Source organism: Chroicocephalus ridibundus, chromosome 4 (genome assembly GCF_963924245.1).
Source record: "Chroicocephalus ridibundus chromosome 4, bChrRid1.1, whole genome shotgun sequence".
NCBI lineage: Eukaryota > Metazoa > Chordata > Aves > Charadriiformes > Laridae > Chroicocephalus > Chroicocephalus ridibundus.
In genome coordinates, this window is record NC_086287.1 from 34,589,981 (window position 1) to 34,607,992 (window position 18,012).

Below are 18,012 nucleotides of genomic sequence, written 5' to 3' on the forward strand. Positions count from 1 at the left end.
TTGCACAAGTTTTCTAATTATTTGCAAGAGTTGCGGCTTTTAGAGGCTTCCCTAAACTCCTCAAGAAACCAATTTTTTTTTTTCTTTTTTTTTTCCTAGGATTAAACGCTTCTTAAAATTAGTCCTAGCGTTGCCCCCTTAAAACTAATGGATTGATTCTGTGGGCAAGGGAGCACACTTAGGGGCGCTCGCGTGGGTCAGTGGGCTTCAGCAAGCCTTGCCATCGGCAGACAGACAGCGAAAAAGCAGCCCGTTTCAAAGCTTTAAAAATAAAGGCGTCCACACAGGTTTACTTTTTCTCTATGGTTTTGTTTTTGGGTTTTTTTTTTGTTTTTGGTTTTGTTTTTGTTTTGTTTTGTTTTTTCCTAAAACGTTTAAACATCGGTATGCAAGCCAGGGTGTCACGTGACCTCTCCAGCCCTCTGCCTCACTGCAGCGCGCTGCAACTTCATCTCACCCCTGCTCGGCTCCTTCCCCCGTCCGGAGGGGCAGGGGAGGCGGGGGGTGGGGGGGGAAACACACAGAAGAGAGAGGTTCTAACTGAAAAACTACCGCTACTTTTACAATATTTAAAGCCAAAGCGTTTGCAGCATTAAAAGTATACAAATACATGCAGCATAGATACTTCCGGAACAGAGTTCCTCTCAAACAAGGATTGCATTTGGTACACGCACGTATCATAGCTTGCTAAATTTGATCAAATGGTTCTGTGAAAGCTAATAATATGTATAGGTATATACACACACATAGACATCCATAGTTAATAGGTCTCCAGTTATCATAGTGTCGAAATTAATTTCTTTCAGAAGAATAATTCTTCGAATGCATTTCGGAGATTGCAAGAAAAACACGTACCTATGCAATAGATTTAAAAAACCTGTTTTGTTTTTTTTTTTCAATGTGTGCATATATACTTAAATTTATATGTGTGTGTACATATATGTATATATATGTACGCAATTTTAAGCTTTTTCAACGTAAGGCAGAGTTTTTAAGTAAGACACCCTACCTCATACGAACAATTTTTTAAGCAGACTTGATAAGAGTTCTGCCCCAAAACGGACATCACAATAGTAGCCGTTGTGTTTAATTAAATACCCCGATCCTTTACATTTGAAAATACTGTTAAAGACAATATTATCGGAGGGGGGAGCGGGGGGGGGGGGTGCGGGGGGGGGGAGGAGAAAGGAGCATGTGAAAAATGGTGGACTGCTGTTATAAGCAGCGCTCAGATCTCCCTGCAACTTTAAAGCCTCCGGAATATTAATTTTAGTTAATAAAAGAGACAAAAAAACTATCAAGTATATATGAATTTAGCCTATTTTTTTATTTCTGTGTGTTCATAGTAAACATTTTTGTAAGTGACAAACACGGGCATATGACCACAGTATCACAATCAAGAAATTTTAAGACGACATTAACAATCACTCAAATTTATGCGGCATTTGCGCAACACAGGTTACATATTTGCAAGGTTTACCTATAAGTACAATAGGTATTAACATTTCACTACATTTAGAAAAAAAATAAAGGTGACCTGTTAGTGACCACATACATCAAAATATACACAACACAAACTGAAGGCAATCATTAATTTTGTCCCCTTCTGATTCATTTGAACGGGCAGTGCTGCAAACTGAAATAACGTTGCTGTTTTTTTAAATTACTCCGTACACTGAGTGCATTTTCTAAAACCCAATCTTTGGTCTAAAAGTAAACAAACAAACAAACAAACAAAAAAAAAGGAACCCCAAAAAAAAAGCAGTTCAGTAAAGAAAAGGATAAAATAATAAATGGCCGAAACGTATCTTGGGCATCTTTCGGTATTAATTCTGCTTAAATGCAAATTACGTTTTAAGTTTTTTTTATAGTTTTCATAAATTTAGTGGGTTTTTTTTTTCCTTTCAAGTTCTGCACCCACCGACATATCCATGATAACTTATAATACTGCAAACATGGAGAATCTGACGGCTTTTAGTGATAGATTTATCGTATTTGAATAAAAAATTGCAAAAGCAGTCACTATTTAGATACACATTCTACTATAATTTTGTCTTCCAAACTTCATAGTCTACATTGTAATCTCCCCACATTGCACCTTGCTGACACTCCTCACCTTGGTGGAAGAATAAACAACCCTAAAGACTGAACAAACGTACAGAAAATGGGGGACTTAATAAAAAATACCTGGACTTTTTTGTTTTGCTTTTTTTTTTCTTTTAATTATCATTTACAATGCAAATGTGTGTAAAATGTTCACTTACAGTCTGATCCCATGGATGTTAATGTATTAAAGGGTTTGAAGAAGACCCCTGATTTTGATGTGTGAAATAATCAGAAAGTCCTCCGGAAAGTCCCGTTGTAAAACTTGGCAAAGAAGGTCTTAAGGACTCACAGGGGAGAGTGGAGGGCGCCTGTGGCGACGTGGAGGAGGAGGCTGCCCTGGCCGTCATTGAAGTGCTGCTTTGAGAAGTCATTGAAGGGTGAGGAACATGGGGGAAAAAGTAACTCGTCTGTCCTGCTAGGAGGTTTACAGAGCAGGGGTTTAGGGAATAGGTGCCGGAGCAGGGGACTGACAAGCCACACGGCACTGAGGCGGCCAGAGCTGCTGCTGTGAGGTGATGAGTGGCATAAGGTATCTCTCCATTGACTAGTCTATCAACACTTAACCCATTAGACGTGGAAAAGGAGTGGTTGTTTCCCAAGGAGTTTTGAGTCAACACTGAGCTGTAGGGCATGGGGTGGCTGGGGTAGGCGGACGTGGTCCCATTGTAACTCAAAGTGCTGCTGGCCCGGGGGTGGTGCAGGGAGAGGAAGGGGGACATAGGCCAGTACAAGGATCCTGCCCTATCCATGAATGTCAGTCCGGTGGAGGTGAGCCGGGCGCCCCGTTTGAAGGCCAGCTTGGCCCGCGAGGTGGTGGAGCGCCGGCGGAGCTTGCCGGTGGTGCCCCCGATGAAGACGTCGTCGCTGGAGGGGTCCAGCATCCAGTAGTTCCCTTTGCCCGGGTCGTCGTAGTGGCGGGGCACCTTGACGAAGCACTTATTGAGGGAGAGGTTGTGGCGGATGGAGTTCTGCCAGCCCTGCTTGTTCTCCCGGTAGTAGGGGAAGTTCTTCATGATGAACTCGTAGATGCCGTTGAGCGTGAGGCGCTTCTCGGGGCTCTGCCGGATGGCCATCATGATGAGCGCGTTGTAGCTGAACGGCGGCTTCTCGTACTTGCCGTTCTTCTTCTCCCCCTCCTTCCCGCTCTCCCCGTCCTTGGCCCCCTCCGCCGCCCCCTTCTTCTCCTCCGCCGCCTTCTCCTTCTCCTCCAGCTCCGCCGCCGCCGCCGCCGCCGCGCCCGCCTCGCCTTTGCCCGCCAGCATGTCCGCCTTGGCCACCTCCAGGGCGCCGGAGGCGGCGGCGGCGGGGGGCGGCAGGAGGAGCTGGCCTTTCTCCTCGTCCTCCTCCTCGGCCGCGGCGGCTCGCTGGGGCTGCTGCGGCGGCGGGTGGTGGTGATGGTGGTGGTGGTGGTGATGGTGGTGGGGGTGGTGGCTGTTGTGGTGGCTGTGGCTGCTGTGGTTGTTGTCGCTCTGGACGGCTTCGGGCACCAGGCTGTTTATGCTAAAGGAGGATTTCGGCAGCATTTTCACTTCCTTCCTATCTCCCATGTCCAACATCACACACTAGTCTGAGGGGGAAAGTTGCAGCGGCCGAGGGAGCAGCGCACGGGGCGGCGGAGGCGGCGGCGGCGGCGGTGGCCGAGGCAGCGGCGGCGGCGGCAGCGGCAGCGGCGGCGGCACCACCGGCAGCGGCGGCGGCGGCAGCGCAGTTGGACCGCAGTCTCAAGCGCTGGCAAGTCATGTAGCAAGGACAGGAACCGCCGGGGAGGGAAAAAAATAATAGTAATAATAATCACCAATCAGATAAAATCAAACCGAGTCAGAGCGGAGGAAAAAAAAAAAAAAAAAAAGAGAGAAAAAAAGGGGGAAAAAAAACCCTCTGAAAACCCAACAACAACAACAGGGAAAAAAAAAAAAACAACACACAAACACACACAAAAAAAAAAAAAAAAGCTACTTCATGGTGCCCGGTTCCCCCGGCAAAGGCAGAGCAGGGGGGAGGACGGAGCAGCCGCAGCGGCGGGTCGGCGAGGAGCGAGCGGAGACGGGCTATACAGACCGCCCTGGCCGCAATTAATTTCAGAGCTGCAGACACGCACCGGGGCTGTAAAAAATTTTTTGGTTTAACCTTTCCCACCGGCCGCCCAATCAGGGCCGGCGGCGTGCCGGCGCGTCTGCCCGCCCGCCGGCCAATGGCGCCGCGCCGCCCCGCCCCTCGCCGCGCCCGCCCGCCCCCCGCCGCCGCCGCGGCTCCCGCGGCGCAGGGATACCGGCGCAGGGGCGCATCACCGCGGCGGTTTGCGCGCCCCCACAACCCCCCCCCCCCCCACACACACACCCCCACCCCTCCTTCCCCGACCGTCGCTCCGAGCACAAATCCCCTCACGCCGAACAAACGGCGCCCGTCCCACGGCGGCGGGGCTCGGCCGGTTGTCCGACTCTGTAGTTTCTCCGGAGGACCTAAAAAGTTGCCCCGTCCCTCTTTGCCCCCCTCCTCTGGCAGCGAAGGAGGCGGGGTGGGAGGCCGGGTGGGTGAGGAGGCCGCGGCGCGGCGGCGGAGGTACTACTTTGCGGATCCCGCCGAAGTCAGTCGGCGAGTTTATTTTTTCTAGGCCCCGGTGTCGGTTATTTCTATTTATTATTTTACCGAGAGAGAGAGAAAAAAAAAACCAAACCAGCTGGAGGGGACGCGGACGGCGGGGCGGGCCTCTGGCCTCCACGGGCCAGGGTGGGCCGGAGGCCGCGGCCTGCCGGGGAAGACGGTCTCCTCCGGCCCGCTCGGTCCCTGTCCGCCACGCTCCGGAACGTGAGTCGGGGAGGCACGGAAACGAGCAAACCCTTCTCCTTTCTCTCCCTCTCCGCTCTCTCTCTCTCTCTCCGTGTCTCCGGCGGCCGGGCGCGGCGCCAGGGCGGCGGCGGAGCCGGGCTTCGCGCTCTCCTGCCCGCCGCGCCCTCCCCGGGGCCGCCGGAGCAGCGCGGGGGGCGGCCGGGGTCCTTTCTCTGTCCTCCTTAGCGCTGCCGGGTGGTTTCAGCCAGAAAAGCGCAGGCCGCGTGTCAGGTGTAAAAAAACCCAATAATAAATAACAATGTTAATGACCCGTGAAATACATATTGCAATTTCCTGACGGCCCCCGGCACGGCCCGCGGTGTCTGGCCACCGGGGCTTCGGTTCCGCGGGGTTTAGTCTTGCTGGGGGAGGGGAGAGGGCTGGTGGGGAGCGGGTCGGCGGGCGCCGGGGCAGAGGGAGCGCTCCGGTACCGGCGCCGCCTGCCCGGCGTCCCTTCCGTACGGGCGATGGTGGAGACTCGGGCTTACGGCTACCGTTTCCCGGGACCGAGGAATCGGATGTTAATCGTCCACATCACCTCCTTTCTTACTGTCAGCATGGGGAAAAAAAAACCCAAACAAACAAACAAAAGAATCAACCCTGAAACAAAGCGAAATAAATCGCGCAGCTTCTCTTCCTCGGGAGGTAGAAGGGGAAAGGTAGTGGATGGAGAGCGCGCTGATCACAGTCAAACCGAAGCTGTAGGCAAAGGCAACGTATAGCGCCGCGTTAAGCTGCCTAAAGTTTACGTTTGTGCTGTAGGAAAAAACCTGTTCCGTAGAAATAATACGTGGAGCTCAACCCCACCTAAAACAATTTATCCCGGGGAAATTCCGGTTAGAGCTCAGTGCAGCAAACGTGGTTGCGTGTAGATGTGCGTTTTATATATGTGTCTGTCTGTGTGTGTGAGGGAGGGAGAGCGAGTGTGAGAAAGAGAGAGTAAATAACGAGAACAATTACAACGGACCGGTAATAAACAATTGCAATTGGGAATGGCATGAACTCTGTGCATTGGATTAACCTCGAATGACCTTACCACAATTGTATTTATTTATCCAATTTCATAACAGGTTGCTACTGACAAAAAAAGAGATAAAAGTCAATGATCAACCACACTTATTTTTTTACTTTTTTTTTTTTAGAAATGCGGTTTTAAAAAAAAATGATGTAAATTTGTAATTATTTCATTGCTCAACACTGAAGTCAATGTATGGGAATTCTCGAGGAAGAGTGCGATGTGGAGGATATGACTCGACTCTACCATAGCTAGGGGTAAGAAGAAAGGTAAGATTCCTGCATATTATTATGATTATGATCATCATTAACTAATATGTGTCATTATGGTGCACTAGGATCCCATTAGGGTGGCTGGGCCCAGTGCGTTTTCCTACTCGGTCTAGCATGTAATGATTCGGTGTAACCGGATTCTTGAGAAAGGACAGGTTACGTAAACATTTACTGATGTGGAGTAACTATACTATTTGTACTCTGATATGCAGGAAGGAAAGTGTTGATTAACACAGAAGAAAAAAAAAGCGAAATTAGCTGATTGCATGCTCATAAGTGCAAGCTGTCATTGAACTGCTTTTAAAATAGACACAGCTGGGTGTTTGTGTTGAAAAATTTCTTGTGTTTTTGCTAATACTGAAATAAGCATGATTTTGTATACCAAACATTTTCAGATCATTAAAATTTGTAATCTGTGCTGGTTTTAAACACAAAGAAAAGAAACAGATTCATTTCGCTGTAAAATTTGCTGATATTATATTAACTCAATCAGGTCTGTACAAATGGTGTATTGTGCCTTATCAAATCTCTTTGATCCATTTAATACACAAAGTGCCAAACGTGTGTATTGTTTGTTAACATTGAACGTTTTATTCAAATCCCAGCTCTGCAGCGAACTGGAGGAGTTCTCGTTTAATGTAACACTGACATTGCCTGTTGAAATTTTAATGCGTTGTGGTGTTTCTTAGGTCAGAGCTGAGTTTACTTTGCGCTGTGATCAGGGATGAAAATGTAGCAGGGAAGAAAATAAACGTTTTATTATTTTGCATTTCTGAGCAAAGGGCAAACACCGAAAGGAGCACACTTTTAAAATGTTTGGTGATCTGGATTTAACATTCAGTCATTTGTCATGTCAGCAGAATAAAGCTCTGTGCACAAATTTAGGATTTATATTATATTTTTTTAATGCCGTGGATGTACAGTTCTACCAAAAAAGAAAATGTTGCGTCCAATATGTAGTACATATCTTTCTAAGCCCATGAAGATTAATTCACTGTTTACAGGACAGGAAGGGATATGTAAGAGAAGCCACGTCAATTATTATTTCTGCTGGACTTTAACTTTCAAGTCCCTCTGGTTGGTTTTTGAGTTTTTTTTTTGTTTTGGTTTGGTTTTTTTTTCCTCTGCAGAAAATTCTGCGTTTATACAACTGGAGATATTTACTTTGGAAATGGGGGAGTCTTGCTCTAACACCAATTCTGCCCTGAGCTCTGCCCTGGCCATGGCTCCCGTTCACTTCAGCGGTAGCTTTGCGCGGCCACAGCACTGCGTGAGCGGCTGCTTTGGCCCCTCAGCTCTGGCTAAACTCGGATTCTTGTGAGAAGGTCCCTCACGGCAGCGTTTTCTAACAGGGAAGTTTTTGTGGGGTGTCTGGAGAAGAAGTTTGTGCCATGGAAGGGAAGTGCACGGCCCCAACCCTGTGAAATGCGGGTGGGTGTGGAGAGGGGATCCAGCGCTCTGCGGAGCGTGGATGCTCCCTCACCTGCGCGCTCGCCTGCGGTGCGGGGCTGCCGCGCTGAGCGGCGGGGATGGGCTGACAGGGTCCAGCTCCGGGGTCAGGATGGGGCTGAATAGCTGAGCTGGAATGTCCTGGCTGAAGTGCCGTTCAACAGCGATCTCCGTGCAGTTCCTGGGTATAACTCGCAGGGACAGTGTTTCAACTGCACACTTTTCTCCCTCGAATTTTATTGTATTTATTATTTATTTATTTAAATTAAAGGCCAAAGGAAAAACAGACCCTCTCCACTGTAAGCTCTATGGATATAGCGAACCCCCCGCCACCCCCCAGCCTTCAATCCCCCTTCACGCGGGTATAGCGGCTCTGTACTCTCAGGCTCTTTCAAGGGGTTAAGCTGCTAAAATGTACTGACAGCTTAAGAAATGAATGAGGGTTTTTTCAGCCATGAAGAAAGGGTATTTAATAACCACGCTTCGATGGCATCATGCTTCCATGAAACGAGTCGGGACACTTCGTTTTAACAATCAGTAATATCACATTCGGTACAGTAAACGCCTGGATGTACGCATATATAATTCTATTCCCCCTTGACTCTAAGCTTGCCTTATTTATTCCAGGTTACCTGGGCAATTAAGGTAAGGGCTGCTCAGCAGACACTGATACCCTGCTGCTAAGGCATGGCGAATGGGGACGGAGCTGTGAGCTAACAAAGAGAAAGAGGTAGTCAAACATTTTGAAGAGGGGTGAATGGGACTGGAGGTGGATGGATGAAAGGAGGCAAAGAGGGCGAGGAAGAAGTATTCAGCGGCCCACCCTTCTATCCGGATTTGCAGATTTAACTTTAGGTGTCCGTCTCTAGCCAACTTCCAGTTAATCCTCAACAGCTGGTAGTGGTGCTAACGTTTAGTGATTAGAAGTTAGTTTATTTAGCATGCTTTATCCTTCTTCCATGGGTTCTGGTTACAGGTTATACGATTAGGATTGCGAGAACAGTAGTGAACTAAACTTCCCAGTAAGAGGTCTTCACACCAGGGAAGTGTTACTTTGCTGCAGCAGCCCTGCCTCGTCAGTCATTAGGAAGCTGCAGGTTGTCAGAGGCTTCTCTTGCGCGCACACACGCGCAGACACACACACGCACACACACACAAAACCACAGCACTAAAACTAAATTAAGAAGCCGATGATTAAGACAAGCGTCTACGAGGCCTGTCATTTCAGCATTCTTCCATCATAACATTGTGGCACCGGGAAATTTGCTTGAAAACCCTGGAAAAAATGTCTATGGGAGAGCCTCGTGTTTGAGATAGCATAAATGTTAACATCAAATATAGACTGGGAACTGCCTCGGATGCAAGATAGTATTCCGCAGAGGAAAGGAGCACTGCAGGGACCTTTGGGCTCTCCGCGCACTCACGAAACTCTGGTAAGTATCTCTCCCTTCTATTGCAGCAGGGACGCAGGCACTGTGTGACTGGAACTGGACCGGGTTTGAAATCCGCAGCTATGTTCCCTTTGGAGACTTCGGGGAACTCCCCCTAAAGATAGATCTGTAATGAAAAGTCCCTACTGGATGACTAATGGTTATTGGCACTCAGTGCCCCTTTAAGGAGAGCAGCACATATTGTGCCGAAGACCTTGCAAGCACCCTTTAAATACAAACATTTTAAGTCCCCCTCCCATGCTTCCCCACCCCTGTTGTTTTCGGGCTAGTTGTGTTGTATCTCCTCTCCCCCCCCCCCCCCCTCCTTGGGCTCTCTAGTCTTCCCTCCCCCCACCCCCATTCAGAACTAATTGCTCAGTTGCTTAAATGTTTCAAGAAGAGCTAGATTTCTCCATCCGATGATCTTTTGAGAAGCTGCACTGTACCAGAAAGAACAGCCAGCGGGGTACTGTATACCTTTGAGAAGCCTGAGCAGCTAGGGGAGAGGTAGCGTTAAAACAATGACATTAATCGCCTAGGTGCAAAGAGTTCCGCTCCTCTTGAACTTAGGAAGTTCCTGGACGGGCAGAGGTTGGACGGAGAACGTGGAAATGGGAAACAATGGCTGTGGGGGGCAGAAAGCTTTGCTGGTGTCGTAAGCGTAAGACAAGATAGAATAGTGACAGAAAGAGATCCGAGTAAACATTGGAGTATACATTTCCCACGGCGGCCGCGCTGGGTAGAGAGGTCTGAATTAAATCGCCTTAATTAAAAGCTGAAGATTTTATTTATTTATTCCTGTAGCTGTAGAATACCATCCACGGAAAGCCTATCTAGAGAGTGTAGAGCATCCACTAGATTTGGTGTGTTCAGCTGCCACTGCCAGGATTCTTCAGAACAGAATATTTTTACACTCGCTGCCAACTTTAACGTTAGGACGTGCGGTTTTTTAGATCCTAAATGTCGCTATTAGTTTATACGCCAGCGTGCATAAGACAGCCGTCACACCTGCCTAGGTGATACGTGTCCCTGTGTAACAAAAGCTCTCCCTAATTCAGGAATCAAACCGAAAATTAAAATATTCCTTAAGAATTATCCACAGAGTTATGCAGACGACGATAATAAAATTCAGGGGGGAAAATGGACAAGTTAAAAACCTTGTACTGTTCTCGAGGTTTAAATACATCATTTTATTTTCTTCTGTGTTTACTGTTAAAACGTTCTTGGCCAACACAGTGCCTTTACCGGAGTTACCAGATTGAATTAAACAATCGGGAAATAAAATACAGGGAAAGAGAAAGACATGGAGAAAAAAACCAAACCCAACAAATAATGCTTGAAGAGATTTCTAGCTGCTCTTTGACTCCTAAGAAGCTGTTGCTGGAATATTTTCATGGTGGTGTTCTAAAGCTCTTTAGCCTCTTATAAACATAATCTTTGGCAAATGGCACATGTATCTGGTTTTGCAGTTTTTCGGTAACTCGAGAGAAAAGACGCCCCCCCCCCCCCCCCCCCCGGCCTTCTCCCCCTCCCCCAGCGCAGGGACAGATCCAGTCTCTCTCCCAGCGCTGTTCCACCCCAGCGCTCCGCAGAAGGCGGCCGGGCGCGGGGGGTGCGCGTCCGTCCGTCGGTCCATCCTACCTGACCGTGCCGCGCCTCGCTCGCCGCTGCCCGCTCGGCGCGACTCCGCCCCGCCCCGCACCTCCACCGCACCGCACCTCCACCGCACCCCTCGGCTTGGCGGAATCTCGGTCTCGGAGAGATCAGCCGCGGATCCAATTTTTAGGGCCTACAAAAGCGCAACATCCTCCCCTATCCGCGCCCCCCCACCCCCCCACCCCTTCCCGCCCCGGGGCCCCCTTGTAACCATAGCAAAATGCTCGGGGTAGCACAAAAGCCATAAACAGCTATACACCCCTCTAGGAGAAGGCGTTTGGCGAGCCTCGGAGCAAAGCCGATTTTAGCTTCCTCCGTGCCTGGGGCTCAGGCGGGAGGAGGAGGTACCGGAGCGAGGTGCCGGTGCCCGTTGCGGCCGCCGCACGGTAGCGGTGGGACCCGCACTTGGCGGGTGTCGGGATGGCGGGGCTTGCTCTAGCTCCAGGGAGGCTGCCCGGGAAGCAGACCTTGCTCGCTCCTTGGTCTCCTCGCACGAGTAGGGCTGGCAGGAGTTGGCTCTTTATGTAGGTTGTTCTGAACACTTTTTATATCGGGCAGGGTGGTCTCCATGTTTTCTTTCTTTCTTTCTTTCTCTAGCGGAGGGAGGGGGGAGTGATGGTAAGGGGCTCGTTGGATGATTATAACCGCTACCACTTATAAATAAGTTTCTTGGGGAAGGGCTGATATCGTACCCTTGATATCAGTGGGTGTGTTCATGTATTATTTTAATATGATATGTCTTTTATACAGAGCTTGTTTTCCTCCTCCCTCCCTTCCCAGTCCCCCCCCTCCCCGCCACCCCCCACCCTCCCCCCCCCCCCCCCGCTTTGTTTCTGGAATTTGTTTCGCTTTTAAAGCACCAGCACAAACAAACAAACACACAAAAACGACTGGCAACAAGTTAAATCCCATTTGTGTCCCTCCCACCGAGCACGGACGGTGCCTCGCTAAAGCCTGGGGTTTGTAGTTTTGCCTCGACAATAATTTGACCAAGAAAGAGAAGTGGCTGCAGACAGACTTTCCGTGCAGTGACAATGCGGAGGGGAAAAACGTTGAAAAAAACAGTTCTCCCGGGATGCATCTCCTTTGTGTGTTTTCTCCTCTCCATCTTTTGGATGGGGCGCTCGCATAGGCTTGCACACACACACGCACACAGACACACACATACATACAGAGGTTATGTTTCCTAGGGAGTTTTCAGAAAACAATGTTTATTATAATCGAGCCATAAACTCCACCTAAATAATGAAATCATGCCGTAGCTCTGGAAGCTCCAACAAATAAATACTTTCCATTTGCCTACTAGCAGAATACTAACAGAGGATGGCATTACACTTTATTTTCACGCTCACTTCAAAACATCAATAAAAGAGAGTAAAGAAAAAGCTCACAAATCCTCGTACACGTTGGGATTAATAAAACGATATCCGTTTAGGAGTAGATAACTTTTTTTTTTTTCCCTTCCAAGGCGACTACAAGCTAATTTCTCTGTTTATATTAAATAGTGAATCCTTAAAAGCAAGAAGCGTGTTCTCACTGAGGGTCGGGATCATGTCCCGCTAAGGCTTTACTGAAGGACTCTTACAGTGAGCCACCCGGATTCCCGTGCCTTCCCTTGGCTTTTATCTTACAGTACAAAGAATCCTGGAAAAAAACATTCGTGTTTGCCTGTGCTAACTGTACCTAAGAGATACCTTTTCACGCAATCGCACGGTTTGCAAATGATAGTTTAACTTTATCTGTTGTGGTGGGCACGTGTTTTGTCATATGAAATTAACTTGTGAAAGCCTTTGTATCATTTTTTGATTTGTGTTTGGCGACAACGCGGATCATATCTCATCGCGTTGATGGTTGATACAATTGCTAAATTAAAGGCATGTTTTCGGCTTTGAAAAACAACAACAAAAAAACAACCCTCGGAGAGCTCATCCTCAGCAAAACAACCCGAGGAGCAGTATAATAAGGCAGCGCAATATTTTCCATGCGTGTGCGATATCTGCATACACTTCTGTATCGTTCTACGCCTCTATTGTCCCTGCCTACAGAGAGCCAAGTCACTCTTGGGCTTCTTACCTATAATCGCCACCTAAAAGAACAAACGGACAGTATACAGATAATGGCTCTAATTGCTTGGAAGAATGTAATTGGCGCTGTATTTTTTTCCGTGCCTTTACCTATTCTCCCGGGGTAAATATTAGCAACCGAACTGCTTCTCTTGACGTGTTTCTGTGTTTGAGCCCCAAAAAGCGCACCAAATCATCGCAATAAAGTGATCGAACCTTCCCATGCACGGCGCCGTTTTGTTTTCTCTGCTCATATTCATCTCATCCCAGAGGAGGACATCGCGCTGAGCCAAGTGTTTTCCTGGTTTAGGCGCTCCTCCGGACTTTCGGATTTTAAGTCTAAAGCTTTCAGTATGCTGGAGCTGAAATTATGATTTTCCACATTTCAAAAGGGACGAGGCTCTATTTATAAATGTTACAGAAGGCTTCGTTACTTCAGGAGCAACAAAACAGGAATAGAGCTGCAATTTTCAAGAAAATAGGATTTCAAAATATAGAAATAAAAAAAAAGTAGCGGAGATGATGTATAATTCAATCAAATTACAGAAAATTGCTTTAAAATTCAGAACAGTAGCGATCCATTATGTCTCTGTTTTATTAGTGACAAGTACAATTACTCTAAAATAAAGAACACTGGTGAATATATAATTGGCTGTAATCATGTTAGTGTTTGAATAAAAATGACGGGGACATTTAACACTTTGACAACAAAATGTTCAGAAACAACTTATTTATTCAAACAGTTTTTATTTGCATCCACGTGAAGGAGAAACACACTTTTGCTTACGATAAATCAAGATTTTTTTTTCGCTTTCAATGGATATATAACTAAAAAATATTATTAATTATTTTATTATCCAAGCCTTAATAAAGTCTCCTGAGTACGACTGTATTATTATTGATTACTCAGTACCCAAAGGACGCCATCTACAGGAAAAGGTCTTTAGGCTTAACACAGATCTAATCACTGTTGATTTAAAAAAAAAATCAGAGTTAATATTCCTCTATAAACCCGGCTCCGATTTTACCCACAACACCGATCACAATATTTGCTTTGTAATTGCTTCTTGCGATTCAGTTTGTTATAATTTGACACGATCTAGGAATCTGTTATAAGAGGCCTTTTCTCTGAGATACGGCGTTTAAAAAAATAAATTGAACTCCACGAAGAAACACTTTCTCTCCTTCTAAAGCGACTCTTTTCTCTCAGGATTGACTTGATCGTCCCTGAAAATGCAGAACAGCCCATGAGATCTCTCCCTTCAAACCAAGCGTGTGGAAGATGCTTGCAAAAGAGCCCTGAAAACAAAACAACTTGATTGAAGGCAGTTTGTGCAACAATTGTGTCATGGAATAACTAAGGTTTTTTTGTCTTAAACTTATTTCCTTTTGGAGTTGTCAATAAATACCAGCTATGCCAAGCATATTCTCATCTCTTCTTACACTACATCCTTTGCCCCGCAGCTTGATACTTAAAGGTGCCATTTAGCCGTGTTGCTCCTCTCTGAGCCCTTGCTGGGAAACCCATCGGAGAAAGAGTGCCCCTTAATATTTTGATCATACAAATACAGACCCGCGGAGATGGCATATGTCCTCCGTGATGCGACTCCAACACCCCAGTTCAAACTACAGAAAATACGAGGAGAGCTAAAGGAAACTTCCAGGGCTCCTCTTTCTGAGTGTTTTGTTTTCTTTCTTTCTTTTTTCTTTTTTTCTCCCCCCCCCCCCCCGGTTTTAATCTCGAACGAGTTTTGCTTTTTCTAATTTTGTTTTCTTATTTCTCTTCCCCTCTCGACAGCTCTCCAAATTTCTGCCCCTGATGTATGTGTCTGTGTGTCTGTGTGTGCTCATAAGAGGATGGACGCTACACGGACCCGTGCGGGGAAAGTGCAGCGCAGCCCGACTCCCAAAGTTCTCCCCTGCCCCGGCGGGTTTCGCCAGCCCTTGCGGCTCTTTACAAATAAAGTAGCTCTGGCTTCTTTCTCACTCAGGCTAGAGATCTGGATGGGCATGGAAAAATTCAGGGGTGGATTGAACTATGCATTGAGGAGTCAAAAGCAGAGGTGCGTTGACACAAAAGCTGAGAAAAATGACCCACTGTGCACCCTCGATTTTATGTGTTATTTTGAAAACCGGTGATAAAAGCCTGGAAACTATTATTATTTGTTCTCCTACTGGAATCAGGCTTAAAGTTTATACCGAAGGTCTCCCTCTGTCTTCTCACTTCTGGGCATTGACGGTGAATGTCCGAAATTGAAAGACGGTGTCGTACCCCGGCTTTTAAACCCCAGGAAACCTCAGGAGAGGAGGTTTCCTTCCCGCAGCCGCAGCCGCACCCCTCCGAACCAGGAGGTCTGTCATTCCTCGGGTGCCTCGTACCAAACCGCAGATGTCAGCCTTTTCCTACGTGTTCGGGCTGCTAATGCGGGCACTTCACACAACAGAAATGCTCATCTCTGGAGCCTTTCCCAGGGCCAGCCGCCGATTTCGTGCGTCGCCTCTGTCGCAGGCTGCCCTGGGGTCCCTGGCGGGGCACCCCGGGGTGCCCAGCAGCAGCCTCTGCCGATGGGACCCTGATCCCCTCGGAGCCGAGCACCCCGCAGCGCCCCGGGATCCCTTTGCCCCCTGCAAGCGGTCCGAAGCACAAACTCCGCACATCCCCGCCGGGACACGCTACCGAGGTTCCCAGCTCGACGCCTCCTGTGTGTCTTCGGCAGAGACCTTTTTTTCTGTGTCATTCACACCAAAAAGTCCCTCACCTAGCAGCCCCCCGCCCCGCCCCGGTGTCGCCAACCGAGAGAGCCCCCTCAGCGGCCGCAGAAATCCGTGCCGCCCCGGGGACCCCCGAGGCTCCCCCCCCGGGACCCCCCTCCCGCGGTGCCCAGCGGAGGGGCGAGGGGCCTCGGCGGCCCGGCTCGGGCAGGGTCGAGCCGAGCGGTCCCCGGCGGCCGTCCCGGGGCCGGGCGCGGAAGGGAGCGGCGGCGGCGGCGGCGGCGGCTTCCCGCGGGGAGGGAGCCCGATGCGAACGGCGCCGGCGACATCTAGCGGCAGAGGGGCGGCAGCGTCGGCCGCGCCGCTACCCCGCCGTGCGGCGGGAGGCAGCCAGACCGGCAAGGGAGAGGGTCTGCCCGGTCTGCCCGGGAGCGGGGGGAGCACATCTCACACATCTCACATCTCCCGCCCCTCGGCACGCGTTTTCCCGTTGATTTCCTAAGGACCGGGCACCGTTGTATTCCTCCCCCCCGCCCCCAAACGCCCCGAAGTTTTCGGTGCGGTGTTGTTATCAGTACAAAACGTGTGCTCCCTCTTCTTGGTGTCTTTTTTTTCGTGTTTACGCACACGGGGCACTGAGAGAGAAAAACAAACCTAAACGCTTTTGCCTCTCCTCCCCGCCCTTAAAAAAAAAAAAAAAAAAAAAAGAAAAGATCTCCATGAAAACAAAGCAGAACGGCAGGAGCGGCGGTCCCTTCCATCTCCCCCCTCCGAGGTGTCCCCGTGGGCCGGCACTCTCCCTGCGCGCACTGCCCGAGCCCAGCGTGGGCACTTCCCCGAGCTGTGAAGAAGAAGGAAAAAAAAAAAAAAGAAAGAAAAAAGCAATATTGTCGAGACACCGCTGGCGAAACGAGCCCTTACTATTTAAATGTTAGTGTCAGCTCTCATTAACAGCTCAAGTCATCTTTTCCCCCGGGCAGACCTTGTCTGGTCTATCGACTTAATGGAAAACAAAACACATGTTTGTATTCTATTATTACAATCTCGTTCCTTGCCTTGCGGAGACCAGGGACAGACGTCCCTTGCATCGTGAGGGGCTTCCCGAAGAGCAACGCTTTCCCTTCGTTCCTCCCTCCTGCCCTGCCAGGAAAAGTTAAGGATTCCGACGTCCGTCTCCTGCCCTTCCTCATGAATAGGGGCTGCAATGGCAGCCGCAAGAAAAGGCTTTCACTGAAGCCGCGGAGGGCTAAAAAGAGCCCAAGAAAAATAGTTACTGGCGTGTTCAGTCAAACTTAGCAAAGCACAATAGTCTCTGCGGGAAACTTTGGGGGTTATTTGTGCATCAGGTGAAGTGCTCAGCGGCTGGGATCCAGCTGCCAAGGACCGCAGCATCGCCCAGGGAAGTCGGCCGTGAGGAGACGAGCACGCTAGGCAATAACAAGCGACAGACTGAGAGTTTCGAGCCAACCCAAAACAAACAAACAAGCTCCCCCGACTCTCCCACCGGGAAGGTGGCTTTGATAAGAAAGCAGGGAAAGTTTGGAAGAGCTGCAGAAGGTTTTGCAAATGTATTTTAACTCGTCCCCTTTTTTTTTTCTTTTTATTTTAATTGTTTTTCCCTTGACACAATGGAGGGGGGAGGGTGAGAGTAAGAGCTTGATAAAAGGAAGGAATACATTTCTCACCCAGCGAAAGCAGGAGAGGTCCGTAGGAGTGGCGACCTGACCTGAATAAGGGAGAGGATTCTGGTGCACGAAAAAGAAATGGTTTTCACCCCCAACCCCCAGCGCCTTCGCTGGGGTGCGGGTCTGTGCGCAGTTCCAAGCCCAGGACACTTGAACCTGTCAAGAGTAACCGATCGAAACGAGCGGTCTTAGCGTTCACCTCTTTGCTTTACCAACTAAGACCTTTGTAACCCCAGATGACCACCCCCCCCCCTTGCTTCGGGACGCGCAGATCTCAACAGGGAAGGTGCGAATTGCCCAGAGGCAGCGGCCGCGGCGGGGGCGCTCCCTGCGCGGCTGCGGAGTCCGGCGCTTCGTCCCGGCGGAGGAAGCAGGGCCCCAGTCCCGGGTGTCCCCTGTCCCGCCGGGGGACCCTCTCCCACCGCTGGGGGACAACCCTGGCGCCTGGAGCATAAAGAGTAGGGCCCACAACTTGCCCGCTTTTGAAGCGGCGTTTGCTCTCAAGTGCTTGGCTGTAAATAAAGGCTATGGCAGTGACAACACAGCGTCCTGCAGTCAGAGCGGAGGCTGCCTCTGCACCTTTCCTCTGCAACACACGCCGCCAGCGTTTTAATTCCAGCTCCAAAGGGAACCTGCAATTATGAGCCCCCCTCGTCCCCTCCCGCTCACATTCTCTCGTTTGAAATATTCGCTGAGGAAGGTTATTTGGATTGCGAGTAAAATCAAACAGGGAGGGGAGGAATAAAAAAAAAAAAAAAAAAAAAAAAAGCCCACAAACCCAACAACCCAGCAAACCCT

General features: G+C 49.1%; 2 protein-coding genes across 5 annotated transcripts in view; one reads left to right on the top strand and one right to left on the bottom strand.

Moving 5' to 3' along the window:
- Positions 1–1,304: 1,304 nt before the first annotated feature.
- FOXG1 (forkhead box G1) lies at positions 1,305–10,902 on the bottom strand. 2 transcript variants are annotated; one of them, XM_063333085.1, is made up of 2 exons: positions 10,740–10,902; positions 1,305–3,834 (listed from the first exon to the last, which is right to left on the bottom strand). In XM_063333085.1, the coding sequence occupies exon 2, from the start codon at positions 3,660–3,662 to the stop codon at positions 2,283–2,285; it is 1,380 nt and encodes a 459-aa protein (XP_063189155.1). In that variant the 5' UTR covers positions 3,663–3,834; positions 10,740–10,902; the 3' UTR covers positions 1,305–2,282. The 2 variants fall into 2 exon arrangements, with proteins under 2 accessions (XP_063189155.1, XP_063189156.1); XM_063333086.1 differs by lacking the exon at positions 10,740–10,902 and adding an exon at positions 4,063–4,177.
- The window catches only part of LOC134514805 (uncharacterized), a 110,936-nt gene continuing 100,874 nt past the window's right edge, over positions 7,951–18,012 (top strand). The window contains exons 1-2 of one of the 3 annotated variants that reach the window (XR_010070821.1): positions 7,951–9,101; positions 14,028–14,286. The gene's annotated coding sequence lies outside the window, so the exon portion shown is untranslated. Of the gene's footprint in view, positions 9,102–14,027; positions 14,287–18,012 lie in introns of those variants that run through there. The other 2 variants (XM_063333087.1, XR_010070822.1) reach the window with 2 other exon arrangements.